Source organism: Anthonomus grandis, chromosome 14 (assembly GCF_022605725.1).
Source record: "Anthonomus grandis grandis chromosome 14, icAntGran1.3, whole genome shotgun sequence".
NCBI lineage: Eukaryota > Metazoa > Arthropoda > Insecta > Coleoptera > Curculionidae > Anthonomus > Anthonomus grandis.
In genome coordinates, this window is record NC_065559.1 from 17,956,178 (window position 1) to 17,984,173 (window position 27,996).

The 27,996-nt window shown below is 34.8% G+C and overlaps 1 protein-coding gene across 1 annotated transcript in view; it reads right to left on the reverse strand.

The window, feature by feature from the left end:
• LOC126744772 (nephrin) overlaps positions 1-27,996 on the reverse strand; it is a 737,132-nt gene that overhangs the window by 111,384 nt on the left and 597,752 nt on the right. Inside the window, exon 7 of the mRNA XM_050452323.1 lies at positions 9,503-9,633. Within this exon, the coding sequence (XP_050308280.1) occupies positions 9,503-9,633 (131 nt within the window). The remainder of the gene's footprint in view (positions 1-9,502; positions 9,634-27,996) is intronic.

Here is a 27,996-nt window from a genome sequence, read left to right on the forward strand (position 1 = left end):
CGATATTTTTGTTGACAGTTTAAAGTCCATTATAGAAGGTATTAACTAAATAGGTGATGATAGCAGAGTCTTTCTAGTATGTATATAGATAGTCTGTTTAAGTGCATAGAATGTTAAGCATTTTGATTTTTCATTTTTATACTTATTTTGGTAAATATATATATTTTTTTCCTTTTATTCTTTCCTGTAATGGGGTAACAAACCTGTTGGAAATAAAAGCTTTTTTTTTTTTTCACGTATATTTTGGGCCATTATAGACTGCAAGTATATGTAATAAAGTTTAATATTTTCAGTACTACGTACAACTGAAACTACACACATATAAATGGCAAAAAAGCGCTTTAACCAAATTAGGTTTATTTTTCATTATTTTTATAACCATGCACTAATGCCAGTATTTATTTATTGCATACCTAAAAAATTTTTCATTCATTTTTCAAAGGCATTGGTGTAGATTAAAAAAAAATTGTCCGGCCAAAATTCAGGTTTTTAAAATTATGCGGTAATTTTGCTGTGCAGTGTATATGTTAATTAGACATTCTAACGCCGACCGCTAGATGGCGGTACAAAATTTATAACTCGGTGCGTAAAAAAATGTAATTCACTATAACTTTAAAATGAGTAAAGAAATCATCGTCTAGTTCTTACAAGATTTTTGCAAGTTTTATCTATTTTTTAAATATGATGTCAAAAATATAGCGTTCAATTTGAACTTTTGAAGTAAAATGAAAAAAACTGGTATCACAACAAATAGTGCCCTCTAGCTCTTTTATTAAGAACTATAGACTAGTAATGAGATCGGAGATTTTAAAAATCTACATTGATCTTGCAAACAAATGTTGAATTGCTAAAATCGAATAAGTGGTTTAGAAAACACCGATTTTAATGATTACACTTTCAATAACTTCCCCCACCTCAGCTATCGTTTGTAGGTCAATGAGTCCTAAACCAAAATGATAAAGAATTTTCTAGGCTTTCTAACGAAAGAAAAAAAATACGTTTTTCTTATTTAATTCTTAGTTACGCCCTCTAGCAGTAAAATACGAAACTTGAAAATAATTTTCAGAATTTTATCATGGCCATTTTATAACTAGATGTACAGGTCCTGAGATACAGCCGCTTACCTGGCATATTTGCTCATGCTGTACTTATAGACAAACTATAACGCATTGCTCTTTTTTAAAGAACGCAGCCAGAATAAGACTATGTAACAGGGTATGAGTCTATGACGCAAATTCCATATCAGATGCGACCAACGATAGTTAAGCATTTTATCACAGCGATACTAGCCTTCCTTCTCACCAGTGGATATGAAGAAACAAGATAGCGACCAACACAAACTCCAGAACTTATCTTTAAATAGATGTGATTTTTTCAAACCTGACATAATAAACTTTACCTGTTAAGTAAGATTCGGATCAGTTCAACTAGTTTCCTCTAAAGCCGTGTATCTCCAACTTGCCAAGCAAAATTCCAAGACTGGTATAATCAAAACGATCTAAAGATATATACATACATTAAAGATAGATCAAAGAACATTTCACATTGATGATGAATAATTAACTTATTAATCAAAAATTAATTATTGTAAAATAAGGATGAGTAAATAAAATAATCCCTATATTAACAAAAATACTGGCATGAAGATAAATAACTAGTCTATTATTAATGATAAATTGACCCGACGTTTAAAGCATATTAAATCAATATGTAATTCCATTTTACATGTGTAAGTAAAACGGGCCAATGAACAGATAATGTTTTTATTATGATCAGCACACTAAACTAATGACCCGTGAGTAAAAAGGACTCCCATGAAGTAAATCTGGATTCGCTTATTCGATCCATGTGTTCATGCTTCATAAACTGTCCCGACGAATTTTTATAACCCGGGATTATTTATACTACCCCCATTATTATGTAAGGTCTCCCTTTATATCCTAGTTAAATTTTCACTTCTATTGATTTAGTTCGGTAATTAGTCTGTGAATGGCTTATTAGTTGCCTAATATTTGAAAAGAGCTTTGGATAGACAGACAAATTTATATATATATTTTTTGTTTAAAAGAAAAGAAAATGTGAAATCCTCTTTTACTCGCAAAGAAAACTTTACTCAACGGAACAAAGACTTCACGGAAATCCTTGTCCAATTTTTTATTTACAAGTCCATATAGTAAAGTTTTTGTTTTCTAAACAAATAAATTCCATTACTATAATAGTAAGGGATCCCAAGTGGGCTTTTTGCGCGTTACTCGAGCGCGTCAGAAAATCATATAATAACCATACCCCTATTAAACAGTGCATCCCAAAAGTTATGTCTAAATTCATTTAAAATTCAGGGGTGTGTTCGAAAAAAAAACGCTCGGACCCGTCGATTTTTATTTCAAGTTGCGCATTTTTGTACGTGAAGTTTGTATATACAGGATTGCTCAAAAATAAATTACGATTATCAACTTAATTTTTTCAAATGAAAGCACCTTTTTTTATTTCATTTTTGGATTTCACGTGGAATTCTACGTATGTTTCATGCATCATGTCCTATACCTAAAGTCAACAGTTATCGAAAAAAAGACGACCAAACATTATTATTGAACTTCAACTTACGAGTCACCTTATCTCTGAGAATTTTTATACAGAGCAAAATTCCATTCATTCGTGTTTTTTTATTGTTAGCTGGTGACCGTATACTTTCATAGAAACTGTATGACAGTTGTACGCCAAACAGATATTGTCAAGTGTGAAGTGTACGAGCAAAGTTGCGGTTTTCACAATGGTAAAGTTAATGGAACGAAAAAACAGAGAAATTCTATGCATGGTTAGATTTGGTGATAGAACACCGTACTAAAAGAGAAGCTGCTCAATTATTCAATGAAATCCATCCTGATCGTCCTCCGATATGTCAAAAGGTGGTGAGTAGAATAGAGGCTAAATTTCGAGAGAGGATTCGGTCATGCTAGAGATCTGCTGAAATCTGGTCGTTCTGCTCGAGATGAAAATGAACCACTTGACGTTTTGCCTTCTTTGAAAGAAAATCCATGCACTCCTCTGTCGCAAATTGGGGCAAAATTTACACATGGCGAAATCTATAGTTCACCAAATAGTTAAAAAGTGCAAGAGTTATTTGATGACGATTTCGATAGGCGAAATGAGTTTTGTGAACGCACAAAACATGTGCAATCTAAATAATAATTTAGTAACAAATATTATTTTTTCCGATGATGCCACGTTCTGTTTGAATGGTAGTATGAACAGACAAAATTGTCGATATTGGGCAACAGAAAATCCGCATTGGATGATTGAGGTAAACACCCAGTACCCTCAAAAACTAAATGTGTAGTGTGGAATAGTGCGCGAAAGAGTAATGGGTCCCTTTTACTTTGAACAGACTTTAACGGGACAAGTGTATCTCGATTTTCTCCTATTTGAGTTAGTTCCAGCATTACTAGCTTTATTTCCAAATCCATTGGACCCAGATTATCCTGACGAAGAACTAATTTTCCATCAAGATGGCGCTCCTCCGCACTATCCTGCCACTGTGCGTACATTTTTGGATGAAACCTTTTCCAATCGGTGGATAGGAAGGAGAGGACCCATCGAATGGCCTGCTAGGTCGCCTGACCTAACACCAATGGACTTTTTTTTGTGGGGATACCTCAAGTCGAAGGTATTTGTTAATAGGCCAAATAATCTAGACGACTTGAAACAGAGAATTCGCAGAGAAGTGCGTGCCATAATTCCGGAAATGATTGAAAATGTGCAACGAGAATTTATTGATCACCTTGGATATTGTCAAGCCGTGAATGGCAACCACTTTGAGCATTTAATTTAATTTTTGTTCTTTTTTTATTTGTTACATGAATCGTCTTTTTTTCGATAACTGTTGACTTTGGGTATAGGACATGATGCATGAAACATACGTAGAATTCCACTCAAAATTCAAAGATGAAATAAAAAAAGGTACTTTTATTTGAAAAAATGAAGTTGATGGTCGTAATTTATTTTTGAGCAACCCTGTATACACAAACTTCACGTACAAAAACGCGCAACTTGAAATAAAAATCGACGGGTCCGAGCGTTTTTTTTTCGAACACACTCCTGAATTTTAAATGAATTTAGACATAACTTTTGGGATGCACTGTATATGGATCCTTAGTATAGAGGCATTCGTTGACAGCAGTCTGTCAGATTAGTAAATCACCAGAAAAACTCGACCGCATCAGATTAAAGGTGCATTTACAATCAAATCGTGGGTGGAGTGATACTTGGACACGCATGCTAAGTAGATTATCAAATGGTCACAACCGCCCATTTTACATCCGATAACCAGTGATACCGTAATATGATGAATCAGCACAACAGATTGGACTCAAACCGAGAATACACAGCACCAGAATCAAACAGACGGAATATGTTACAGGATGCAAGGCCAGGTAGAAGGGATTTGCAAGGGACAAGTTAAAAAATACCTAGTCTTGAGGCAAAGTTTCACATCACCACTCTTATAGTCCATGAAATAAAATAGTCAATAAATATTCAATGATGTTATTACAAAAGTCTATTTTTACGGCCTCACTTCTGAAAGTTTTAAGACAGAATTGACCCGTTACAATGAAAAGTGAATCCAACGCATCACACCCGGGATAAAAAACAATCAGAACAATAGACTGAAAAGGCAGAGCTGGCTCCAAAGAAGGCAAAACCGTTTCATCTGTAGGCAAGGTCATGGCGTCGGTTTTTAGGATATTTTTTATTGATTATATTGAAAAAGATAAAACTATCAACACTGAGTATTATGCCAACCTATTGCAACATCTGAGGGAAGAAATCAAGCAAAATATTTATCAAGAGAATACACCAGCCCACAAATCACAAGCAAGCTATTACAATGGCCAAAATTAACGAATTAATGTTTAAATTGTTATCTTACATTACAATAAATTCGCCAGATTTACCCCTTACATTATTTTCTGTTCTGTATTTTCAAATTTCAAAAAGAATTGCCGCATGGTCAACGATTTTCTAATGATCAAGATTATTTCGGCAGTTAATGGATATTTTAAGAAGCAAGACAGAACACCACCGGGAAAAGTGTATAAAAAGGAGAATATATTGAAAAATAAAGAAATTTTTTCAAAAATTTTTATATTTTCTTTTTTGAGTCGGGTATTTCTGGGACCATGCTTGTATCTTAGTTAATGTTTACCATAGGGCATAATAAAAAATTGGCACATAGGAATAGCTCTCAAACAACGAAAGCGAACAAGTTGCTATTGAAGATCGGTAGGTATGATTTTTATAAAATTATATTAGATTAAAATAAATGTTTTTAATATCTATAATTTTTTGAACTGTGTATCTGGAGTTGGATTGCAACCAAAGTTTTACTTTTTTTTGAATAAATTTGAAGTTTAAGACTCTCTTATGTCTAGCGGAAGCTTATTGTTTTATTAGGATTTAATATAAGGAGGCAACTATTGAACCATTCATGTCATTGTAGATTATTACAGTATCACCTGTCAAACTAATAGTATCCCCGGCAAAGCTCAAATCAAAAAGATCATAGAAATATTTATTAATTATTTATTATTATACAAATAGGTATTAACTAAAAGCAACGGCCCTAGCCTGATGCCCTGGGGCATTCCATATTTGATAGTTTTAAACTCACTGATTCCTCTAATTTCACACTCTGTGGTCGATCTTTATATAGGGTCTGAATAGCTTAAGTATAGTGCCTACTCCTTTGCCTTAATCCAATTCTTTCAAGAACAGCAAAATATGGTTTTCGGTATCGAATGTTTTTTTGAAGCTTACGAAAATGAATAAGCTTTTTATGTATTAATTAACAAATTTATTAATTTTTTTAGTCAAAAATGCTGTTGCATTTTATGCGGACTTGTCCTCCGTAAATCAGAATTATGTATCTAAACGAATCTTGTATTTTCTAAGAATTTCTGAGAACTCGGATATTTTCTTCTGTAATATTTTTTCCATGATTTTAGCACAAATAGGAATTAGCGATGTAGAGCGAGCAAATAGGAATCTTCTTCCTCTTTATGCTCATCGGCATTCAATTTTATTTCAGTTTTTGTCACTTTACTATGTTTAGGATCTCGATCTTTGTATTTATACCTTTATGTATGTATACCTTTTTTGTTGCCAAGCAAAATATTTCACCTCTTTCTCTAAAAAAATTTTTGACATTTTGGTGAGAATATCATTTTTGTATGTGTATTATCAGCTTAAGTATTCAGTTATTTGAATTATCGTAACTTTGTTTGTAAAAGAAATTTGGAGTTTTGTTTCAGAAATCTAATCTGAACGAAATTTGCATACTCATAAAATGCATTTTAGCAAACACGTTGACATGATATTTGTGTTGGGGGAATCTGAAAAGAATTGCCTCTTAGCCTCTCGAATGTATGGGGTGCGCTATCCTGATAGAAGATGTCCAGAAGAAAAATCTTTTCGAAGGTTACTAGCAAGATTTGTGGAGACAGGGAGTGTTTGTTACCCCAAGCAAGATAGAATGAGGCCTGTTACTAGGCTACTATCAGGAGCAAGAGTTAGATGTGTTATTAAAGGTAACCGAAGATCCTCACCTAAGTCAGTCAAATATCGGAGCAGCAGTTGGAATAAGTGAAAGATCAGTACAACGAATTTTAAAAAGAAATCATTTTCATCCATACCACATCCATGAACATCAAGCACTTTTTGATAGGGATATACAAAACCGACTTGAATTTTGTACTTGGAGCAGAAATAAATTACAAAACGACCCCACATTTTTTAATAATGTCCTATTTACGGATGGGGCAACATTTCATAAAAACGGATTAGTAAATAGACATAACTTTCATTATTATTAATCCGAAAACCCCCATTTTATACGGCAGATCGACTACCAGCATAGGTGGTCATTAAATGTGTGGGGTGGAATTATTGGAAGCACCATTATCGGTCCCTATTTTTTTAATGGTCATCTCAATGGAGAAATGTACTTTTAATTTTTACAAAATGAACTGCCTAGATTACTTGCAAATGTTCCATTAATTACTAGAAACCGAATGTGGTTTCAACAGGACGGAGCTCCTCCACATTTTTCTGCAAATGTAACTGAATATTTAAATGTAACCTTTGAGGAAAAATGGATTGGAAGGAATGGACCTATTAATTGGCCAGCCAGATCACCTGACCTAACAAAATTAGATTTTTTATGGGGTTTTGTAAAAGAAATTGTTTATAGTGGAAATCCACCTACAACGGCAGTAGATATGGAACAGAGAATACGGGATGCGTTTGCTCAAGTAACTCCACAAATGCTACATGAAGTAGAAAGAAGTTTTCAGGAACGTATTAATTTATGTTTTGAACAAAACGGAGGACATATTGAACACTTAATGTAGTAATAATAAAAAGATAAATATTTTTAATATGCTTGTTAAATTATTATCGTGAATATTTTAAAAACGACTATGAAAATAGCTAATATGTTTACATAATAAAAAATGTTCACGTATTAAATTTTTAATAAATAGATAAAAAATATACAGGGTGTTCCATTTAAAAAAAGCGTAAATGGAGCTTTGAAACTCGTAAAATATGATTGCTAACTACGAACACCCTGTATATGACAGAAGGAAACAATTTACGTCAAAGTAATTCTCCATTCTTCTAGAATCCCAATTAAGTCCAATATTAATATTGAATTAACATTTCTAGTATCAAGATAAAATTAAATGATGTAATGATTTTTAGATTTTTCTTATAAAAAAAATTATTGCAGTTAAACTGCGCATGACAAAGCAGCCATATTTAGCGCATATACTAGGTAGCCTAAGGCGGTCTTAAAAATAAAATAAAAAGAATGGCATTCCATTTTAAAAAAATGCTGCTTATATCGCCCTACTTTTTTGAAGCACCCTGTATACTTCAAAATATTTTCCAGATATGCGCTATCAGGTCCCAACATTTTTTTAAGAGGTTAGACATTTTTTACCTTATTTTTTTAGGCTTTATGGAAGACCGAAGCACTGTTGCAGGATCCTGTATAGACTTTGCATAAATTTGGCATTTTTTTAAATTTTTTGGTAGTCTGTTGGCATTACCAGCCTGGTTAATTTATGCTAGTAACCATTGCAGATCCTTAGAAGAACTGCTGAATAATTCTGTATCGCAGCGGATGCTATTTATTGCTAAACCGTTTTCGTAAATTCCTTTTTTCGTTTTCAGACAAGGCTTAGAATAAAATAGATCCACAGTAGATATTAAACAATAAAGGGGAAAGCTCGCAGCCCTACCTGACTCTCTGAATTTCTATCTCATCTGATAAAAAGTTCTCCACCTGAAGAGAAGCTCGTTGATTCCAACATAGATTAGCGATCATTCTTGTCACGCGGATCCAGCCCCATGTTCTGAAGGTTTTGTATCATTTTAAAATGCGGTACTTTATCAAAAGCCTTGTCATAATCTAGAAAACACATTAATACTGGTCCATTCGAATAAGCGATACTGGTCTGTAATTATTGACATCCAGACGGTCCTTCCTTTTAAAAATGGGTGTTATGACGGCCAATTTAAAAATATTAGGGTATGCTCCTCTTTAACTAAAAAAATAATTATGTATGCTAAGGAAGGAAATATTTTATTTACTATTGCTAGAAGTTCGGCTTTTATATTGTCAATTAAGAGCGTTTTCTTATTTTTTAGTTTACTTATTAGATTTTTAACTTTAGATTTATCTGATTTTTGATTTTTATATTGGCTTTTAAGTTATTCCCAATGCTAATCTTATTTGTTAATTGACTTTTCACGTTTGTAATGTGTATGTGCTATAAGTGCTTACAAAATTTATTAGACATTTCACGATTATTTGTCACAATTAGTCCATTTGTTATCTTCTTGCACTTTCTGTATGACGACATTATCAGATTTCGCTTCTCGCTTTCTGTTAATTGAGTTGACACTGAATCAGTGATCCATTCTTTTCTTTTAATATATTTGTGCTTATTATACGTCTTTCAGTGTAAGATACCAGGAAATATTTGAATTTGATAAACAAATTAGCTGACTCGTTAGTTCAAATTCCGTACCACTTCTTTGGTAATGCAATGAAACTTTTAGTATAAAATCGATAATTATTAGTTAATTTAGCTTTATAAACCTTTTCAATCTAAAAAAGCAATAAGAAAATAGTTTAACGATATCAATTAAAGTCGGTATTAAATGGAAACCTGGTGATGATTAGAAGTTATAATACTTAAAATGTGAAGAAAATCAAAGATATGTATTAAAATTCCTCTCATACTTCTCAGGTCATTAAAGTTGAAGGCTCAAAGAACACAAGAGCCTCTCTATTCTATGTAATGCGAGTATGTGCAATGAATAGTTTTTGAATGATTATATACATAATTATAATTAGAAAAAAATGCTTAGGAGCTTAAAAAAATACCATCTAATATTAAAAACAAAACCTACAAAAATATCTAAATTTATTACTTACATTATGTAACCAAGTTAGACGTCTCATTGGAGGATTAGCTTTTACTTTGCACTCGAAATAAACGTCATCACCTTCTTTGATATCATTAGCATTCAAGGTACTGCCTAAAGATAGGTCTACTATAGGCGGATCTAAAAAAAAGAAAAAAATATATAAATAATGCAACATAAACTTAACAGATGAATTTGCTCTGCGGCCAACCTTTATTCGATTGGTCCGTTTTCAAAATTTCAAAAGTAGTTAAGTATAATTCTGAAAATACAACGAAATAAGTAGACTATTCAACACGGTGATGTAGAACTGATACACTTGCAAGTAGCTAATGCGCATGCGTAAAATTGACCGTATTTATTACAAAACTCACATATCTGCTGAGTCAATTAAGCTTGTACGTGTGTAGGATAAAGACGACTTTAGTTCTAGATGATCCCGATTAGCAATTTTTCGACGCGACAACGTTGCAAATTGCAACGCAACGTTGCATTGTTACGTTGTTTTAACCATAGAGACAACCCCGTTTTACACCAATTTGAAAGAGATTTTTTTGGTTGTCTCAACGTTACGCAGTGACTACCCGTTAACTTTCTAAACGCTTTTACAACGTTTTGAAGATTTACAAGCACTTAATTTGTAAACGGAACATAGTTTACTGTGAAAAGATGTTCTTTTAGTCCTAAATAACACGCGCGCCCTGAATTTATAGCGGATTTCGAAAAAAAAACTTTTTTTTTATTTACATAAGAAACTCGCTGTCGTTGTCCCTGGTTGGCCTGAAGCAAGAGGAAGAACAGATGGACCTATCCTAAAATTTTTATATTTCAATTTTTGTTTGCGGTTTGTTGCGGGTATGCAGCACGTTTTTTTACACACTTATATAAACAAAAACTTTAACTTTTAAAAAAAATTCAGAGGCTCTTTGAAAAATATAGACTCCGAGAGAATGGAAAGACATTTTAAAGTGGTTCATATCTTGGACCTGAAAGAAGTTGTAGCTGTACCACATTTGTGGGAAAGAAATGGTGCCGTGTACTGGCCCCCTACTCTTCAGCTTGTGCGAAAATTTTAATCTGATGCAAAAAGTAAGCCGGATGCTACATGGATAAAGTATATGTGTGTAGTTAAGGATGATAATATTCCTCTTTTTGTGTATGCATCAAAAAGCGCGGAGGGATATATGGACTCCACAGCAAGTGAATATAGCAGTGATTTCTGCTATGAACCATGCCAGAAACTTAAAACTAAACAGTCCTCTGACGAGTATATTTACGATTTCATAGGGTGCATCCAACCTTCAAAAAAAGAGACTTTGACTCCAAAGAAATCTGAGCAAAAACTAATAAAGATAAGAACAGAAGTTAAGGCAGATGAAGATTTAGATGTGACTCTGACACAAACAGATTACAACAAGAACATAGAGCATGAACAAGACAAGAAGCAGCTTCATCATATTGAAGAGCAGTTAAACAATCTAAGCAGCTTGTTCAAAGACTGTAGATTTACACTTAACCTTTACTACTAGCTAAAAATTTTTACCACAAATTCTCATTTACAATTATTTTTTTAGGAATCCTTAAAGTAAACTCTAACTTTGCTGAGCTCTCTGTTAAATTAGACCACATTGAGCAGATATTTTTAAAAAACAAGAATTATCGGACACTAGTACAAGTTTAAAAGAGTTTGAAATATTTTCTTTACAAACTGTTAAAGAGGTTTTAAATCTAGAGAAAGCATTAAAAGATCAAGATTACAAAAAAAAATATATTTAATTATATGTTCAGAATTGAGGCCTAACATGGAAAACTGCATGCTACAAGCTATGTAACTCAGTTTTTTCAAAAAAAGTCTTAAGCAGATGCTCTTGGACTGGTATGAGCCGAGGAAGTGACAAGAAAGCATTTAAAAAACTCAACCACATTTTAGATTTGTGGTACAAATTAATCTTTAAACCTGATGGCTCATTTACATATCCCCAAAGAAACTCATTCTTTCGGGATGGAATTCTAAAGCACAGCCATACTCGCCTCCGTACCCCATTGAAAAAGTTTTGAACTCAGGGCATTGACCATGGAGAAGATTGTTCTGTCAAACATGCAGAGGATTCCTCTGAGACACCAGCAGAAAATTGTGAAGATGAAGGCAGGGTATTTGGGAGGGGTCCAAGGGAGAACAGGTATTTATTTAATCGGGAGAGTAAGGAAGAAGAAGCAGCGTGCAGTATCATTAAAGTGTTTGTCCTATGGTTTGAACCTTTGGTGTGATGCTCAAATTACGAGACAGTTTTACCACAAATCAAAACTCTGTATTTTTAATCTCGACACGTGTTTCGCTAACGATTTTAGCATCTTCGAGAGAAGACTAAGACTAAACTAAAACTACTTACAAATCTCCTTTTATACTAATGATGTAACTAATAAAGCGGAGAAAGTAATGAAGCATGGCCAAACAAATCTTAAGCCCTAACTAAACTATATAATTGACTATAAGGGATTGGACCTTTATCCCTGTTAAGAATATTTTTTTGATTTTTGAAATATTGCTAAACTTTCGTATGCATCTCATTTTCTATTGTTACTAAACCTGCGATATAGAAAACAAAACCCTTGCAATCAACTGTACCAAGTCCTATATAGATAGCCCTGTATGTGAAAAGAGGTTTGACAATAGATGAATGGATCCAGTGAAGGAGTTTATGGGGCAGATCCTAGGTGTTTCCAAAAGCTTTCCTACAGTTAGTTCTGATATCTGCGTGATCGTACCAAGAGAGTGTGGAATCCAATGATATTCCCTGAAATCGAACTGGAATATTGCAACCCAAAGACACAACAGGTGGTAGGCCAAAGTTACGTTTCCTTGTGAATAGTAGGAGGTCTGCTTTTTCGGGGTTGGTTTTGAGATCCCCTGCGAGGAGAATTTTCATTTGTGCACTATACGTAGAGCCCTCATAATCGAGCCCAGCATTGTGGCAGCGTCCTCCTTAAGGTCAACTGCGTAGGTTTGTGTCTATAGGCAGGTCCTATTTAAATATTCGATGTCGACTACTAGGCACCACATGGTTGGGGATAATACTCCTCCCTACGGGTAGCTATTTGGGATTAGGCAGCAAATCCCCATTATAAAAGAAAGACCTTAATCGTCAAGCTCTGAGAGATTGCCAAAAAAAACGATGTTGTAATTACAGTGTGTAAGGATATTCATCTTGTAAGAGGTAATCACTGGTTAAAATGTGTTGAAAATGCAAATTTAGCAGTGCTTAAGGTGTGCACTCCAAACTGTCTTATCAATATATCTGTAACGTGCGGTCAGCATATTTTGGTTGCCCCAATATTAATAGTGCCAATTGAGATAAGTCTAAATAAGCCAATGATGTAGAGCATTTAGCTTTTTTATTGACTAGTAAAACGTGGAGAGACAAAAGGTTTAATCAAAATCTATGGTCCTGGATGTGAGATCCCAGTTTGGAATTGATGATAGTAATCTCATGGACCAATCTGTTAATTTCACTTCGATTAGGTTATAATTGCAATTTTTAAGCTATCTAGTGACATAGAAGTTGATTATCCTTCACAATGTTCACCTGCTTATCTAGGGACTTAATTTAGATTAAGATTAAGTAGATAAGATAGAGACTAGGAGTTTAATATCCATGTGGGTTACTTTATAGTTTGCATCTAATTTTGTTTTAACTTTTTGGGTGAGACTGGTTAATTTATCCATTTCATTTTGCAAATATTTTACAATTTTAAGAGTGGACGAAGGCTCTTTAAAATCAAGTCGAAATTCAGGGCATAGATGAATAAAAGTTCTAGTAGGACTAGGAATCATCCGAAATTTCAATGGCTGGCTCTTGTATAATCAGCACATAAATCGTGAATAGATGTGACATGGATGAAAAGTTTCTTTTTGAATCCAACATTTTTAATGTGGATTTCTTTTAAAACAGAAAATTTAAAAAAGAAACAGTCTTCGGAGCAAAGGACAAAGATAGAATTTATTAGCATTTCAAATATAAGTATGTTAGATTAAGAACATATGATTGTAATTGTAAGTAATTGTAAGGCAGTACGCTGCCAAAGGGGCTGTTATGCACATTGGTCTCCCAATAGACCCGTCGTGCTTCAACGAAGGTTACCAGAGGCTCTGATTTGAAAGATTTAATTTCGCTGGATGGATGGTAGGTGTTAACAAGATATTTAAACCTTAAGGGCGCGTTACTCACAATGCTGAGCATTCCTCGATAACGTGGTCTGCAGTTTCATTCTCCTTCCAATACCATCGGCAATTCGAGTTATCCACAATACTTATAGACTGGAGATACTGGCAATAGTTGAATTTCAGGTCTCTTTAAGAGCAGCAATGGTCTGGTGTCATAGGCAGGGTGTGTATTTATAGGTGCCTTAGCCTGTCACATTGCAGGTGCTTTTATTTTCCTCTGGAGGATTCATTTGTCCAGCAGACCCTTCACTGATGCAATGAGCCACCACACATTTGATAAAACGATTAGAGGTTCGGGCTTATCGACCGCTTCGCAGATCCCAGTCTAGCAAGGGAATCGGCATTCTCATTTACGGCATAGTCTGAGAGGCAAGACATCCAGACAAGCTGAACCCTGCATCTTACCTTCTCTAGTTCCTCCAGAACCTTTATGCAATCCAGTAAAAGCTTGGAGCACGCCTTGTCGGCCGTAATCGCAGATTGGTATGACTGTATTGAGGTGTCTGCAATTTCGGATTTTCTATCTCCATATCAATATAGCAAAGACTTCAGCATATAAGAAAGTAACGTGCTCCCCTGCTGCACCAGTTGCACCAGGTTATTCATTCTGTCATCTGTTCATTCTGGAGCAATCTGTATACCAAACTCCCTGTTTAGCAATGTAGCTGCTTCAATATCTAGGAATACACCGAGAGAGGTCCATTTCTCAGAGCACCCGCCACTTTTCTCACGATATGGTTTCGGGCTAGGTCGTTGATTTGTTGTATACAAAGTGGTCTTTAACCAAAATGCTTTATTTAAGGTATCGATCAATCAGTCTCTCCATTGTCTTCAGCAGAAACTTGGTGAGGCTGATTAGTCGGTACGATTTGGGGTCTGTGTAGTCGTCTTTTCCTGATTTTGGGATAGACACAATTTTCACCTCTTGCCATACTTGAGGACGCAGCTCTGAGTAACGGAAGTCTTGAATAGTTTTCGGATATGTGGAGTAATTACATTTAACCCATTTTGCAGGAGGCATAGATATGACCAAAAAATGATGTTGACAGTTCTAACCATTAACAAAGCAAAGTTCGCCACATACAAAAAAGCGACAAAACGTGGAAAAGTCTAATGGAAAGTTGACGAGACTACTGTTAGAAGCTGCTCTCAGATACTGCCAAGTATGAACCACAGTAGGCATTTTAAAATAAAAATAAATATCCAATTTCTAATCTAATTTTATACACAAATTAAGGGAGTAAAGCCAATAACATTTACGTCGCAATGTTTGGCTAGTTACTGAGTAAACACCCTTTAGATATTTATGAGGGATTGGGCAGTATGACAATTGCTTGGTTCACCCTATAATCTTGGGAAAATAATAGATATTGCCGGGTGTTATAACTAATTTATTTTGTAACACTTAATGGAGTTTACAGCCAAAAACACTTGTTTCAACGTAATCTTATTATACCTTAATATAACTAAAAACAGAGACAGCATACTTTTTGCGTATCGGGAGATAAAAAATAAAGAAGCTGAGAGAGAGAGAGAGACAGCTTACAGAGAGGGACTACCGAGGCATACACGTTTTTCTCCTTGTTGGGGAATCACCACAGTTTGACATATATCATTTATGTCAAACTTGACGCTATGCTTTACACATTTAGCCTGCTAAGCAAGGATTGGTTAAAATTAAAAGTAAATACCGCTTAATACAAGTGAAATTTGTTATTTATCGAGAGACGTCATCGGTTTTTCCGCCAGTAACCCTGCTTAGGAGGAAAGTTAAGAAAGAATAAAGAAGTTTACAAAAAATAGTAAACAAATAATGGACTGACCGCAATATTAATAAAGCATCGCATGTAAGCGTTAGCCTTAACCGTAACGTCATTTGATATTTTTGCCAGTAACCGTTGGTTCTTACCAGACTAACGCTTAGACAGACTAAGCCTTAATCCACAATGATACATAATTACGGATCCGTTGGGACCACGTGATTGATATGTGTGGTTTTACGTACCTACGTGAAGGAAAACATGGATAGTCTAGATCATCCACTAGAGACGCTTGTCTCTTGTGGATAAGATAAAAGTCACGGATAGGCTTGACAGCCTCACGTATCCGTAATTACGTAGCAATTTAGGCTAATTCACGCGATTAAAAGTCAACAATCCATCAAAGTCTTTTAAGATACATATTCACTGGTATCCTAACTAGCAAACGTTTTAAGGTACATATTTACTGGTTGTGCTGAGTCGCAACACTGATCGACCTTCGGGATGATGCTGACGTTGTGACCCATTTCCTTGGTAAATTTTCCCACTATTGGTTTAAATGGAATGGGAACATGTCACTTAGCGAATAATAAACCATATTATATGGCACGATATTTAAATATTAAATTTCGTATTAAATAATTGCCTAACAAAACATAAGTCCAAATATAAAAATTTTTATTGCTATTACTAAATAACTATAAATTTACTATTAAGGACGTAACAATTTGTTTTTAAATAATATCAAATATTGGCGAAAAAATTATATTTCCGATAGATAGATTTATGAGTTATATATTTATAACTAGATAGAAAAAAATTGGTTACGAAATAAAGCATTATAATGGATCCATAAATTTACCGTTTTTACAGTTTAAGCTTACATCTTAGCAAAATTTAACTTCTTATCTTGTATAAAACAAAATACACATAATTTTATTCTACTCTGCATTTCGACATCGCTTAAACCTTACACTTAAGAATTCAACACCCCTTTGTGCAAGATTTGACTCGGGATTTCGCTGTACGGGTTAGCATCGTACTAAATACTAACGTGAGCACAATTAATTAAATCCGGTAATTAGAATAAAGACGTATAATGTGTTATATAGCCGAATGTCTCCTGGTCGGTCTTATGTAGCTCACTCGCCTATTATCGGTATATTATCGATAATAGGCAAGTGAGCTAATTATAATTTAATTACCAAAGAGTGTCTCGGTTATAATTAAGACCCTAAAAATCTCTATTAATAAGGTAAAAAAAAACTCAAAACCGCAAACCCAATTGTTTTGGTATAACGCGTAAGTGCTCTAATTTTTGGTGCAATGAAACCTCTTACTCAGCATAAAGAAACTCTGCTGCGGCAGCAAGCTAATTCTCTCTAATAAATTAGTATATAGCGCCTATAAAAAATCCGCAGCGGGTTTCCTAGAGTAACTAAAGAGGACTAGTAATGGCATATAGCAAGCTTAAAACATTTAATGTTTGCCATTATAAAGCTGGAGAAGAATTTAATTCGTAATTTTAAGGCAGAAAAATGAGGAAGGTCGTAAATTCAAAAACACATTATATCAAGCGGGGGTAGCAGAAAATAAGTAACGATAATTAAAAAAGTTTTTTTTGTGCAACAATTTATTTTAAGTAATTAAAAACAGTTTTCTTTCGCGTCGCTAATGAAACGTTAAAAAAGAAAAAGGACGAGTAAGGTTACTCGGTTATTTTGTTTGAAAAATTGCCACTGTTTACCCTCTAGTGTATACAGTACCGGCGATTAAATAATTAGATTATTAAGTAATCATTCTATGGGGGAGTTTATGTTGGTAAATTACTTTTTATCTTTTCCGGAAATTGCTTCTGCAACAAAATTTAAAAAAAATGGTTTTTGGAATTAACTTAATACATTAGTATTATAGGTTTCAAATTTTATAGAGCGTTATTTGACAAGTCTGTCAAGTTTGAGCCTGCTATACAGGGTGTCCCAGAAGTCGACGATCAAACTTAAGGAGGGGAAGGAGGAGGTCATTTAGAATCTAAATATCTATATATGTGGGTATCAAAATATTGATGGGTAAAAAGTTATTCACCTTTTTGTATTTTTTATTAAAATTGAATACTGCGAACAATAAAAGAGTTATGCAAAATAAACGCGGTAAACTACTGTTTTATTTTTGATTTTGTTTAATTCTTAGGGATGTCCTTTTAATTTGAAAATAGTTTCAAAAACTCTAATGTCTTCTAGTCCAAAAAAAAATGTGTAAAAACAAGTTTTGATTTCAAAAAATCTTATTAGGTTTTTTTAATGGATGGTGATAAAAAGAAATTACCCTTTAAAAAACTGACCCGCCCTTAGAAAATCTTGAGAAATTATTGTAGATTCTTAACATAATAATAATAAATAATAAAAACAGATTTGTTTTACCAATTTCTAATGGAAAATACTTTACTTGTACCATTGTCAATTCTTTTAAAAATCACAAAAACTTTTAAAGGTTTTTATTTATTACCAATAAATATTAAGGTAGGTATTTACCATTTACCTATTCTTAAATTTAAGGTGAACGTTAAAGTTCAGTTTAAAAATATTTTGAATATTTTGCATTGTTCTTTTTTGTTGAGATAAAAATAACAAACGATTTGGTATTTTTCAAATCAGTCTTAGGTACGCTTTCCTCCATACTTTTTTATTACATTTCGACCTTTGCGATTAATAAGTACCTACTTTTTTTTATTTGTTAGTTCAACTATTAAAGATGCCTTATGCACCACAGGAATATGCAGAAATGCATTATGTCTACGGGTGTTGTGACGGTAATGCTCGGGCTGCTGTTAGAGATTATAGGGCACGATTTCCTAACAGAGCACATTATCCTGATTACAGAGTGTTTCAAATTGTTTATAGGATATACGTGAATGGTCAAATTCCTGGCCAGCATTTACCCAGAGAAGGAAGGCCTAAAGTTGATATTGGTGAATATGAGATAATAAATATGGTAGCAGAAAATCCGACTATTAGTATTCGTCGTATAGCAAGGCGTTTGGAAATATCATCTTCATCGGTGCATCGTACTTTGAGAAGATCTCTGTTACATTCATATCATGTGCAACGGGTGCAAGCATTGTTACCAGGAGACTACGCCACAAGAGTACGATTTTACAGGGATATGTTACGTCGCAACAGTACCGACCCTCAGTTTTTCCAAAGAATTTTGTGGAGCGACGAATCATTGTTTCAAAGGATAGGAATATTTAATATTCACAATTTACATCATTGGGAATATGTTAACACTAGAATTGTGCGCACTTCCCGTTTCCAACATCAATTTGGAATAAACATGTATGCTGGAATAATTGAGGGTAAGTTAATTGGCCCTTTTGAATTACCAAGACGACTCAATGGCGAAAGATATCTCAATTTTTTACAAAATCATTTAAATAGCTTACTAGAAGACGTATCTTTAGAAACACGTCGAAACATGTGGCTGCAGCATGATGGAACTCCTCCACACTACGCTCGAGTAGTGAGAGTTTATATCAACCAACAGTTTCCAAATTGTTGGATTGGAAGGGGTGGGACTATTCGCTGGCCACCGCGGTCCCCCGACCTTAACCCATTGGACTTCTTTTTGTGGGGTTATTTTTAAGAATTAGTTTGCGCTACAGAAAGTCGCACTGAACAGGAATTGCGTCAAAAAATAGGAGAAGCGATCAGAGTGATCAATAACAACCAGCGTTAATTCCAACGGTTAAAAAGAAATTTTATTCGACGATGTAGATTATGTGTAAGGGTAGGCGGCAGACATTTTGAACTTTTAATGTAGTTAATACCTTATTAATAATTAAATAAAAAAAATATTATTACAATTTCTTGTATTTTAAAAAAAATGTGGCAATGGTACAAATAAAGTATTTTCCATTAGAAATTGGGTTAGACAAATCTGTATTCGTTTTGTAAGTCTTTAATTATGTTATGAAACTACAGCACGGAAATATCAAAATGGCCAGTGAAATTTGGGTCCGCAGTAGCAAAATCCTCGAAGTCCATTTTAGGCCGTTGGTTTATCATTTTCTATCTTCATCGCACACTGACTCTCTCACTTTTTCTTCCCGCATCTCAAAGGCCATTTCGATATGGGCGAGTTGTACATTAATTTCTCAAGATTTTCGAAGGACGGGTCAGTTTTTTAAAGGTTAATTTCATTGAATCAGCATCCATTAAAAAAAATTATTCATATTTTTTGAAAACAAAACTTGTTTTTAAGATCATATTTTTCTTGACTAGAAAAGAACAGAGTTTTTGAAACTATTTTAAAATTAAAAGGACACTCCTAAGAATTAAACATGACTAAAAACAAATCAGTAGAATAATCTGTTTATTTTGCATAACTCTTTTATCGTTGCCAGCATTCAATTTTAATAAAAAGTACATAATATTAAATAACTTTTTAACTGTCAACAATTGGATAACCACATATATAGTTATTTTAATTTAAAATAACCTCCCCCTTCTCCCCTTTAAGTTTGATCGTCGACTTTTGGGACACCCTGTATAAAAATTTTTCATATTTGATAGTATTTTATTCCTTACAGGCCAATACAGAGCTAACATTTAAAGTTAAAAAACGAAAAAGCTGTATTTAAAAAAAAATATTTTTGAACATTATCAGTAACATCATGTATGTTTAATTTACAATGAATTCATGAGTTAAGACGTATTTTATTATAAAGAGAATTATATAAAATGGGGAAATTATTGACACATCGTAACACATTACTGTCCACATCCTAATACGCTACTCATCATGAAAACAAATTAGCAAATTAAATGACATTAAAGATTTGGTCGATTCTGTAGCTGTCTAGACGTTTGTTACTTTAACCAGGCACTTACGTAGCTGACGTCAAATCAATCAAATCAATTTTCAATGTTTTATCACTTATAGCATTTCGTATAAAAAGGCATTAGAAATTTTATGGAAATTGCAATAGTAAAAAGACATTACACTAAGGCCATGCCGACCCTAAAGTCAAACATCACAAAACTAAACTAACTTAAAAATACAATGAACTTAAACTGGCTGAAAGTAATAGGGAAGTATTCAAAAAACCTGAACAAATATATAACGGAAATAAGAACCAATAACAGCGTTAGAAATCAATTAAAGAACAAACAATAGCATAATATATGGTAAGAAAAGATAAACCGAAGAACCGTGGACGACATCCGAAAAATTGCACCTTATGGAGTAAAGGCGGCAAAATAAAACAAAACTCATAAAAATACAATAGGAGACACCAGGAAATAAAATAAAGAATTCGTAGACGGAGGACTAGAAATCCTAAAGTGTGAGGTTTTATATCTGCAAAAGCCAAAAAAGCCACCGGACCCGATGACATCTCAACGGAGCTGTTACGCATGATCGAAGAGGATGACATGAACATCGTCAGATAATAGTCCATTTTTTCTCAAAGAGACCGGCTTGAATTAAATTGTAATAAATTAAACTTCAAGTCATTAGTCTCAAATATACAGGGTGTTCCGTTGATCATGTTACAAACTTCTAGGGCAGATAGAAAACGTCAAAAGAAAAACAAAAGTTCATATAAACATGGGTCCGGAAAAGCTTCCTCAGGGAGCTAGAGCTCTTTGAAAATAACCTTTAAAAACTACTTTTTTTTTTATAGCTCCGGAATTACTTTAGCTACCGCAACCAATTTTGAAAAGAAATATTTACCAGGGGCTTCAGAATCAGGGGGGTATTTGGTAAATTAAGGCCCATTTCTTTAAGACTTTAATTTCTGCCCGTTTGGGCATTAGATTATGATGTTCCTATGCTTTTTACATAAAAAAGGTGCTCTTAGTAAAAGTCGGTAAATATCACCGTTTTTGTGGAAATTGACTAAAACCAAACTAAGATACAGCACCTGAATTAATTATTTTAATAATAATAATAATAATGCTAATTCATTGCCACTGTCAGTATTTTTTAAATTTGTCACTGACAGTATTTTTTACATGATATTAATTCCCTTTTTATTACGGTTAAGTAATGGAAGATTACACTTTTGCTGAATACGCCGATATGCTTTTAATTTGTGGGGAAGTTCGATGTAATGGTAGAGCTGCTTGTCGACTATATGAAGAGCGAAGAGCTTTTTGAAAGGGTCAATCAACGGCTCAGGGAGACTGGCTCCGTTAAAATAAAATGCCAAGATAATGGCGCGCAAAGGAACATCCGAATCCCGAATTTTGAGGAAGAAGTGCTTCAGCGATTTGAAGATAACCCATCAGTAAGTACTCGAGCAGTAGCTGATGCGATGCATGTAAATCATGTTAGGGTATGGTATGTTGTTAATGAACAGCTTCTTCGGCCCTACCACCTGCAAAAGGTGCAATCATTAGGACCCAATGATTTTATGCTCCGCATGAATTTTTGCCAGTGGTTTCTTGACCGGTGTACAGAAGAACCTCAATTTCCAAAATATGTCCTTTTTACTGACGAGGCTTTATTTACAAAAGAAGGCCTTTTTAATTCTAAGAATAATCATGTGTGGAGTGAGGAAAACCCTTATGGTATTCATTTTAGGAGCTATCAACATAAGTTTTCGGTCAATATGTGGGCCGGCATTGTTGGAGAACGCTTAATTGGTCCAATTATGTTGCCTCCTTTAACGGGAAATATTTATTTAATTTTTTTTAAGAAATGTACTGCCAGAACTATTAGATGATCTGCCCCTAAATATAGGACAGAACTTATGGCTACAACACGATGGAGCGCCAGCTCATTTTTCACTTATTGTCCGCGAGTTTATAAATGAAAATTTTGGAAGGGGCTGGATTAGCCGCGGAGGCCCTGTCACCTGGCCAGCGCGCTCACCAGATTTGATACCCTTAGATTTTTTTCTTTGGGGGCATATGAAAAGTCTCGTATATGAAACTCCAGTCGAGTCAGAAGAAGACCTGGTGGCCAGAATTTCCGCAGCTGCTGAAGTAATCCAAACCACGCCTGATATTTTTAACCACGTCAACCTTAATATGGTGCGTAGATACAATAAATGTATCGATCGTGGCGGCCGGCATTTTGAGCAATTAATATTTTAAGTTTATTTTTGTAATACCAATCTTTAATAAAATTTGTTTACGTTTCTAAAATTGTTAATTTGTTGGTTTTTTATTACACTTAAAATCATTTAAACATTTTACGCCTCAAGGTAATTAAAGTGACAGTTAATTAATTTAAGTACCAATTTAATTGGTTACCTTAACTTTTAATAAAGTGGCTACCTTAACTTTTTTTAAACATTTATTTTTTATTTACGCCAGATTTTTTTTAATTGTTTATTAATAATAATAGGTAATTCATTTTTGTATCTCATAACTTGCTTTTCGTCAATTTTCAAAAAAACGGTGATATTTACTATTTACCGACTTTTACTAAGAGCACCTTTTTTATGTAAAAAGCATAGGAACATCATAATCTAATGCCCAAACGGGCAGAAATTAAAAGAGAAAGAAATGGGCCTAAATTTACCAAATACCCTCCTGATTCTGAAGCCCCTGGTAAATATTTTTTTTATTTAGTAGGTTCAAAAGAATAAACGTACTAACAATAATTTACCTCCCAAAATTGGTTGCGGTAGCTAAAGTAGTTCCGGAGCTATTAAAAAAAAACTAGTTTTTAAAGGTTATTTTCAAAGAGCTCTAGCTCCCTGAGGAAGCTTTGTTTTTCTTTTGACGTTTTCTATCTGACGTATCACTATCGAAGCACTGTAGTTCTTCAGCAGTGGATCACAAGAGCAAAGTTGGTGCTAGTACAAAATCTGTAAAGCTGGTGCGCTATAAACGGCATCAATTTGATGGTACTACATCCTGGCATGCTTACCAGCATCAGTTTGAAGTGGCTGCAAAAGCAAATGGTTGGTCATCTAGAAAGCCACTGCCTTTACATTGGCCTTGAGAGGAGATGCTGCTGCTATCCTGCAAAGAGTGTCCTTCAAAAAACAAGATGTCTACGACCTAGTGAGGCATTTGGAGATGCGTTATGGCCAGTCACATCTGGAATATGTCTACCATACGCAGTTCAAAAATCGGTGCCAAGTCAGGGGAGTCTTTGCAAGCCGAAGTTGCACGTTTGGTTCGACTGCTATATCCAGATGTTTAGGAAAGGGTTATGGAATGTTTAGCAGTCTAAGTATTTCTGGATGAACTCCGCGATGGTGGAATGAGGCTGGCCTTACTACTAGCACACCTGACACGGGCATTAGAATTCGAGGGTCCCAAAAACGTGAATAGGAAAACTAAACTTTGAGGAATTGGTCAAGCGAATGATAGGGAGGCGATTGGAGGACGTAGCAACGATAACCGGAAGTTGGAGTGTTGGAATATGGCAAGACAGGTCACATAAGGAAAGAAGGAGCTAGTTCTACTCCCGCCAATCCAGAAAACTAAATAAGACTGATGTTAAGGGGCGATTGTATTCAGACAATGCTGGAGCACCATAGCAGTAGTGTTTACGTCGACGCGTGTGTGGATGGAACCCTCCGCATGCATACAAGTGTGACAAAGACAATCATAATACCCGATATAGTCCAATCTGCAGCTAAGGTTTGGCAATCAAACTGGCGTCTACGAACAGCGAAGGGGGATCGAGTCCTACTGAGCTTTGATACCCTACTGGTGTGAGATCGTTCTGGAGGGCTGCATTGATAGCAAGACCACGGAGAGTAAAGTAATCATGTTTCTAACCTGCAATGCATGACGAGGTTGTTGGTCGAAGAATCGCAGTCGGTAAGACTCTTGTATGTGCTAAAAGGAGTATTCCTGTAACGGTAATGAATGATTATTATATGTTATTAAAGAAGGTCACGGAGTTAGGACACTGCTCTGCAGTTTCATCAATACTTCGACAAGTTGCGGCTGTGGACATCAACCGGGAAGCCATTACAAAAGAATTAGAAGACCTGGTATCTTGATCATGCATCAGTCCAAGGCCAGACTAAAGAAAGAGGCTGCGATATTTGGTTCATAGATACCGAGACGTTTTAGACATTAAGAAAAAAGGAGAATCAACATAGATACAGCCCAAAATTGATACAGAAAATGCTCATCCCATCCGTCAGATAGCTCGAACACTAATACTGGCCAAGAGAGAGAAGGCCGATAAAATTATTAAGAGTATAGCCGAGGAAGGCGCCATAGAACTAACTGTCCATGGTCTTCACCGGTATTAATTGGTAAAGAAGAAAGATAGCTCGACCAGACTCGTAGCATTACCGGTAGATTAGTAATCTGATTAAAAAGGACGGCTATCCTCGCATTGATGATACTTTGGACACCCTGGCTGGATCGAAGATTTTCTCAGAGCTAGACCTGCCTCGTACTAGCAAGTTGAGTTGGCCCTTGAAGATCGGGAGAATATGGCTTTTATGGTAGGTGCTGGATTATGGCAATATAACGTGATGGTATTTCGACTGTGCAATGCGTCTGACACTTCTAAAGGCTCGGTGCTGGGAGAATCTATAAAAATGCAAATGCCTTATCAAGAAGATCTTGTCCAGAGAACTGCAAACATTGTGAGTGACACCTTGTAGAAACAAAGACCCTGGGAAAAGTAAGGGAAAGATTTTACTGAGTCAATAGCAGGGCAGACGTAAGGGACAGGTGCGGGAAATACGTTGTATGTGTGGCAAATAATGAGCCGCAGAGAAAGCAAAAGGCTTTTGCAATACGGCATAATGTGGGAAGTCCCTGAAAGGATTGCTGTGGACGTTGCTGGTGCGTTTCCCAAACCAGAAGCAGGGATTAAATACATCGTGGTCGTGATGAACTACTTCAGCAAATTGATAGAGGTATACCCTCTACCAAAACCAGGAAGCCTCGATTATTGCCGACGTTTTAATGAATAAATTTTAAAAGAATAGATCTGCTGATTTGGTGTATCTTTGGAGCTACAATCGTTACGTGAACTGTCAGTGAAACTTCAAATATCCTGGGATTGGTCTTACAAAGTCATTAAAGATGTTTTTTACAGAATTTATAGGCCGCCGAGGAGTAAAGCTCGAGTCATTCACTTCAACCGACTGCCTCCTTATTATAGAAACCAAGAAGACGCTAAGCTGCGGCATATTCAATGAGAATTGGATTTGACATCGGATGACTTTATAGCTCATCTTTCTAATAACCGAAAGAGTCGATACGGCGTGACAAGTACAGTAAGATTTGTTTACTGCTCCAGTGGAGGATGCTCTAGCACATTGTGTGGCTAAGGATTTACAAATGTAGGAATAGAGGAATAGTTAAAATTTTCCGAAGAAAGTTTCCGTAGAAAAATTCAAGAGCTGCATCGTTCTAGCCCCAGAGTTGAGCAAGCACTTAAGATAACCTATGAAGAGACTGGTAGAAAGATCCTGGTTACCAAAGAGGCGTCATACCAGAAGCCAACCTATAAGGCCTATTATATTAATGTACCTTCTATCCAAGCCTACATTTTTCAGAATTTCTACCAATTTTTGATGTTTTACTCTATCAAACCCTTCTCGTAGTCAATAAAACATGCAAACACGCGACAGTTAATGTCTCTGCATCGTTGGAATAAAACTTGGATGCTATATATGGCCTTTGGGTTGCATCTCTGCAACCAACTGCATAGGTGCTATTTGCTTTTCATAGGTCCTGTTTTTCGGTAAACGATTTTTAGAAATAGTTTTAGTAAAATGGCTCATTAGACTTATTGTTTTGAAGTCTTCACACTTTTTAGGTTTTGATTTTTAAGTTAAGGTGATGAGCTTCGATGCGAGCCATTCGTACGGATTCTTACCAGAACTGTTTATTTTTAATGTGTTGAATACATTTGTTAACCATCTCACGCTGTCTTCATCAAAAAGAACTCAAATATTTATAATATCGGGTCCTGGGGATTTTCCTTCCTCCAAGAATTATTGCTGCTGTGATCTCGTCAATAAGGATATCTTTATCATCATCTACTTTGGAAGGTTCGGGGCTTGTGTCAAAAAAGAGTTGTTATATGTATGAATTTATGTGTTCTTTAAGTCAGCAAAATTAGTTATAGGTTTTACCTCATTGTTGGTTAGGGTGGTCTTATGTTTAAGTTTACACATCCCAGTTAACTCTTCAATTTTTCTAGCGCTTGTTTAAAAAACAATAATGTTCAAATATTTGTTATCACTGGGAGATTACATAGTCGGTTTATAGTCGACTCATTTGTCAGAATTAAATGATGAAAGAAGCTGAAAAATAGATTATAGGTGGAAGGAACTATAGCTATTTATACATTATGCATGAATAACATGTGTCCATGTGTTCAACCCATGACACTAATTAAAGGCTATTTTTTGTTAATGAAAAGAGTCGCTTTCAATTGGTACAATTATTAATTAAGAAGTGCGGTATTATTATTTTTACTATGTTATTTTTTATATTTTTAGGCATAAAGAGTTTCAGGCCCTGTATATACCTGGTATATATTTGATTTATTTATTTATATATAAAAAAGGATTTAGCAAAACTCAATTAAATAATAATTAGAAACAGTTCTCTCTTAAAAACTACCATTTTAATTATTTAATCGCTTAACTTTGTACCTCCCTAATTAGTTCCGCCTTAAATACATTTCATCGTGAGCAAAAAATCACTTCCTTCTGCCAGGAGATAAGGGAATTAAGGCCGCCTTTGTCAAATTCCGGGTGAGTAAAAAGGACCGGAACCAGCAGCAGCGGGAAGATGTCATTAATAGGCCTTTACTATACATTTCGTCCTCCTTCATGCACATTTTGTTTCTCGATTCAGTAAACAATGCCGCAGAGATCTCTCCATCTTTATGTGGACAATTCATTATCTCTGGGCCTTTCTTGGTCTTTAATTTAAAATCGTATTTTTTTTCTTTTCCATACAATGGACAGAGCTGACAGGGTAATTTTTTTAAATAGGGATGAATCTGCTCAGCACAGTGATAATGAATTTGGCTTTCGATTACAAAAAATGAGTGTTTGTTCTTTTTTTTTCATTCCTATACTAAATAAATAATAAAGAAGTAATAATAACGGTTTTCAGTGCGTTTCTTTTCTACCCTCGCTTATTATTTGAACAAGTCGAAAATATTTTAATTATTTTTACTATCCCGATTTATGTTTTATAAGTAAATCGGAAAGCATGGCTACAACTTATTAATGTAAAAAAAAGATATGGAAAGGGACCAAGTCATTTTAAACATAAAGGGTGTTTCAATAAAAACGCAAGATTTAAATTCCGCACCTTGTTTGACAGTCATAAGGTCACATGATTATAAAAATTGACTGATGAGAGTTAGTAAACATGGAGCATTACACGGTAGAACGATGCGTCCTGGGGACTGTTACGTAAAAATGAAGAGTTGACAAGCGACGAGTGAAGAGTGAAGACTTGAGGAGTGAGAAGTAAATGCCGCTTTTGTTTCAAAATAAACTTGCATCTACTCCTCACTATTTATGAAGATTTGACAAGTACAACATAAAAACGAAGTATAGCC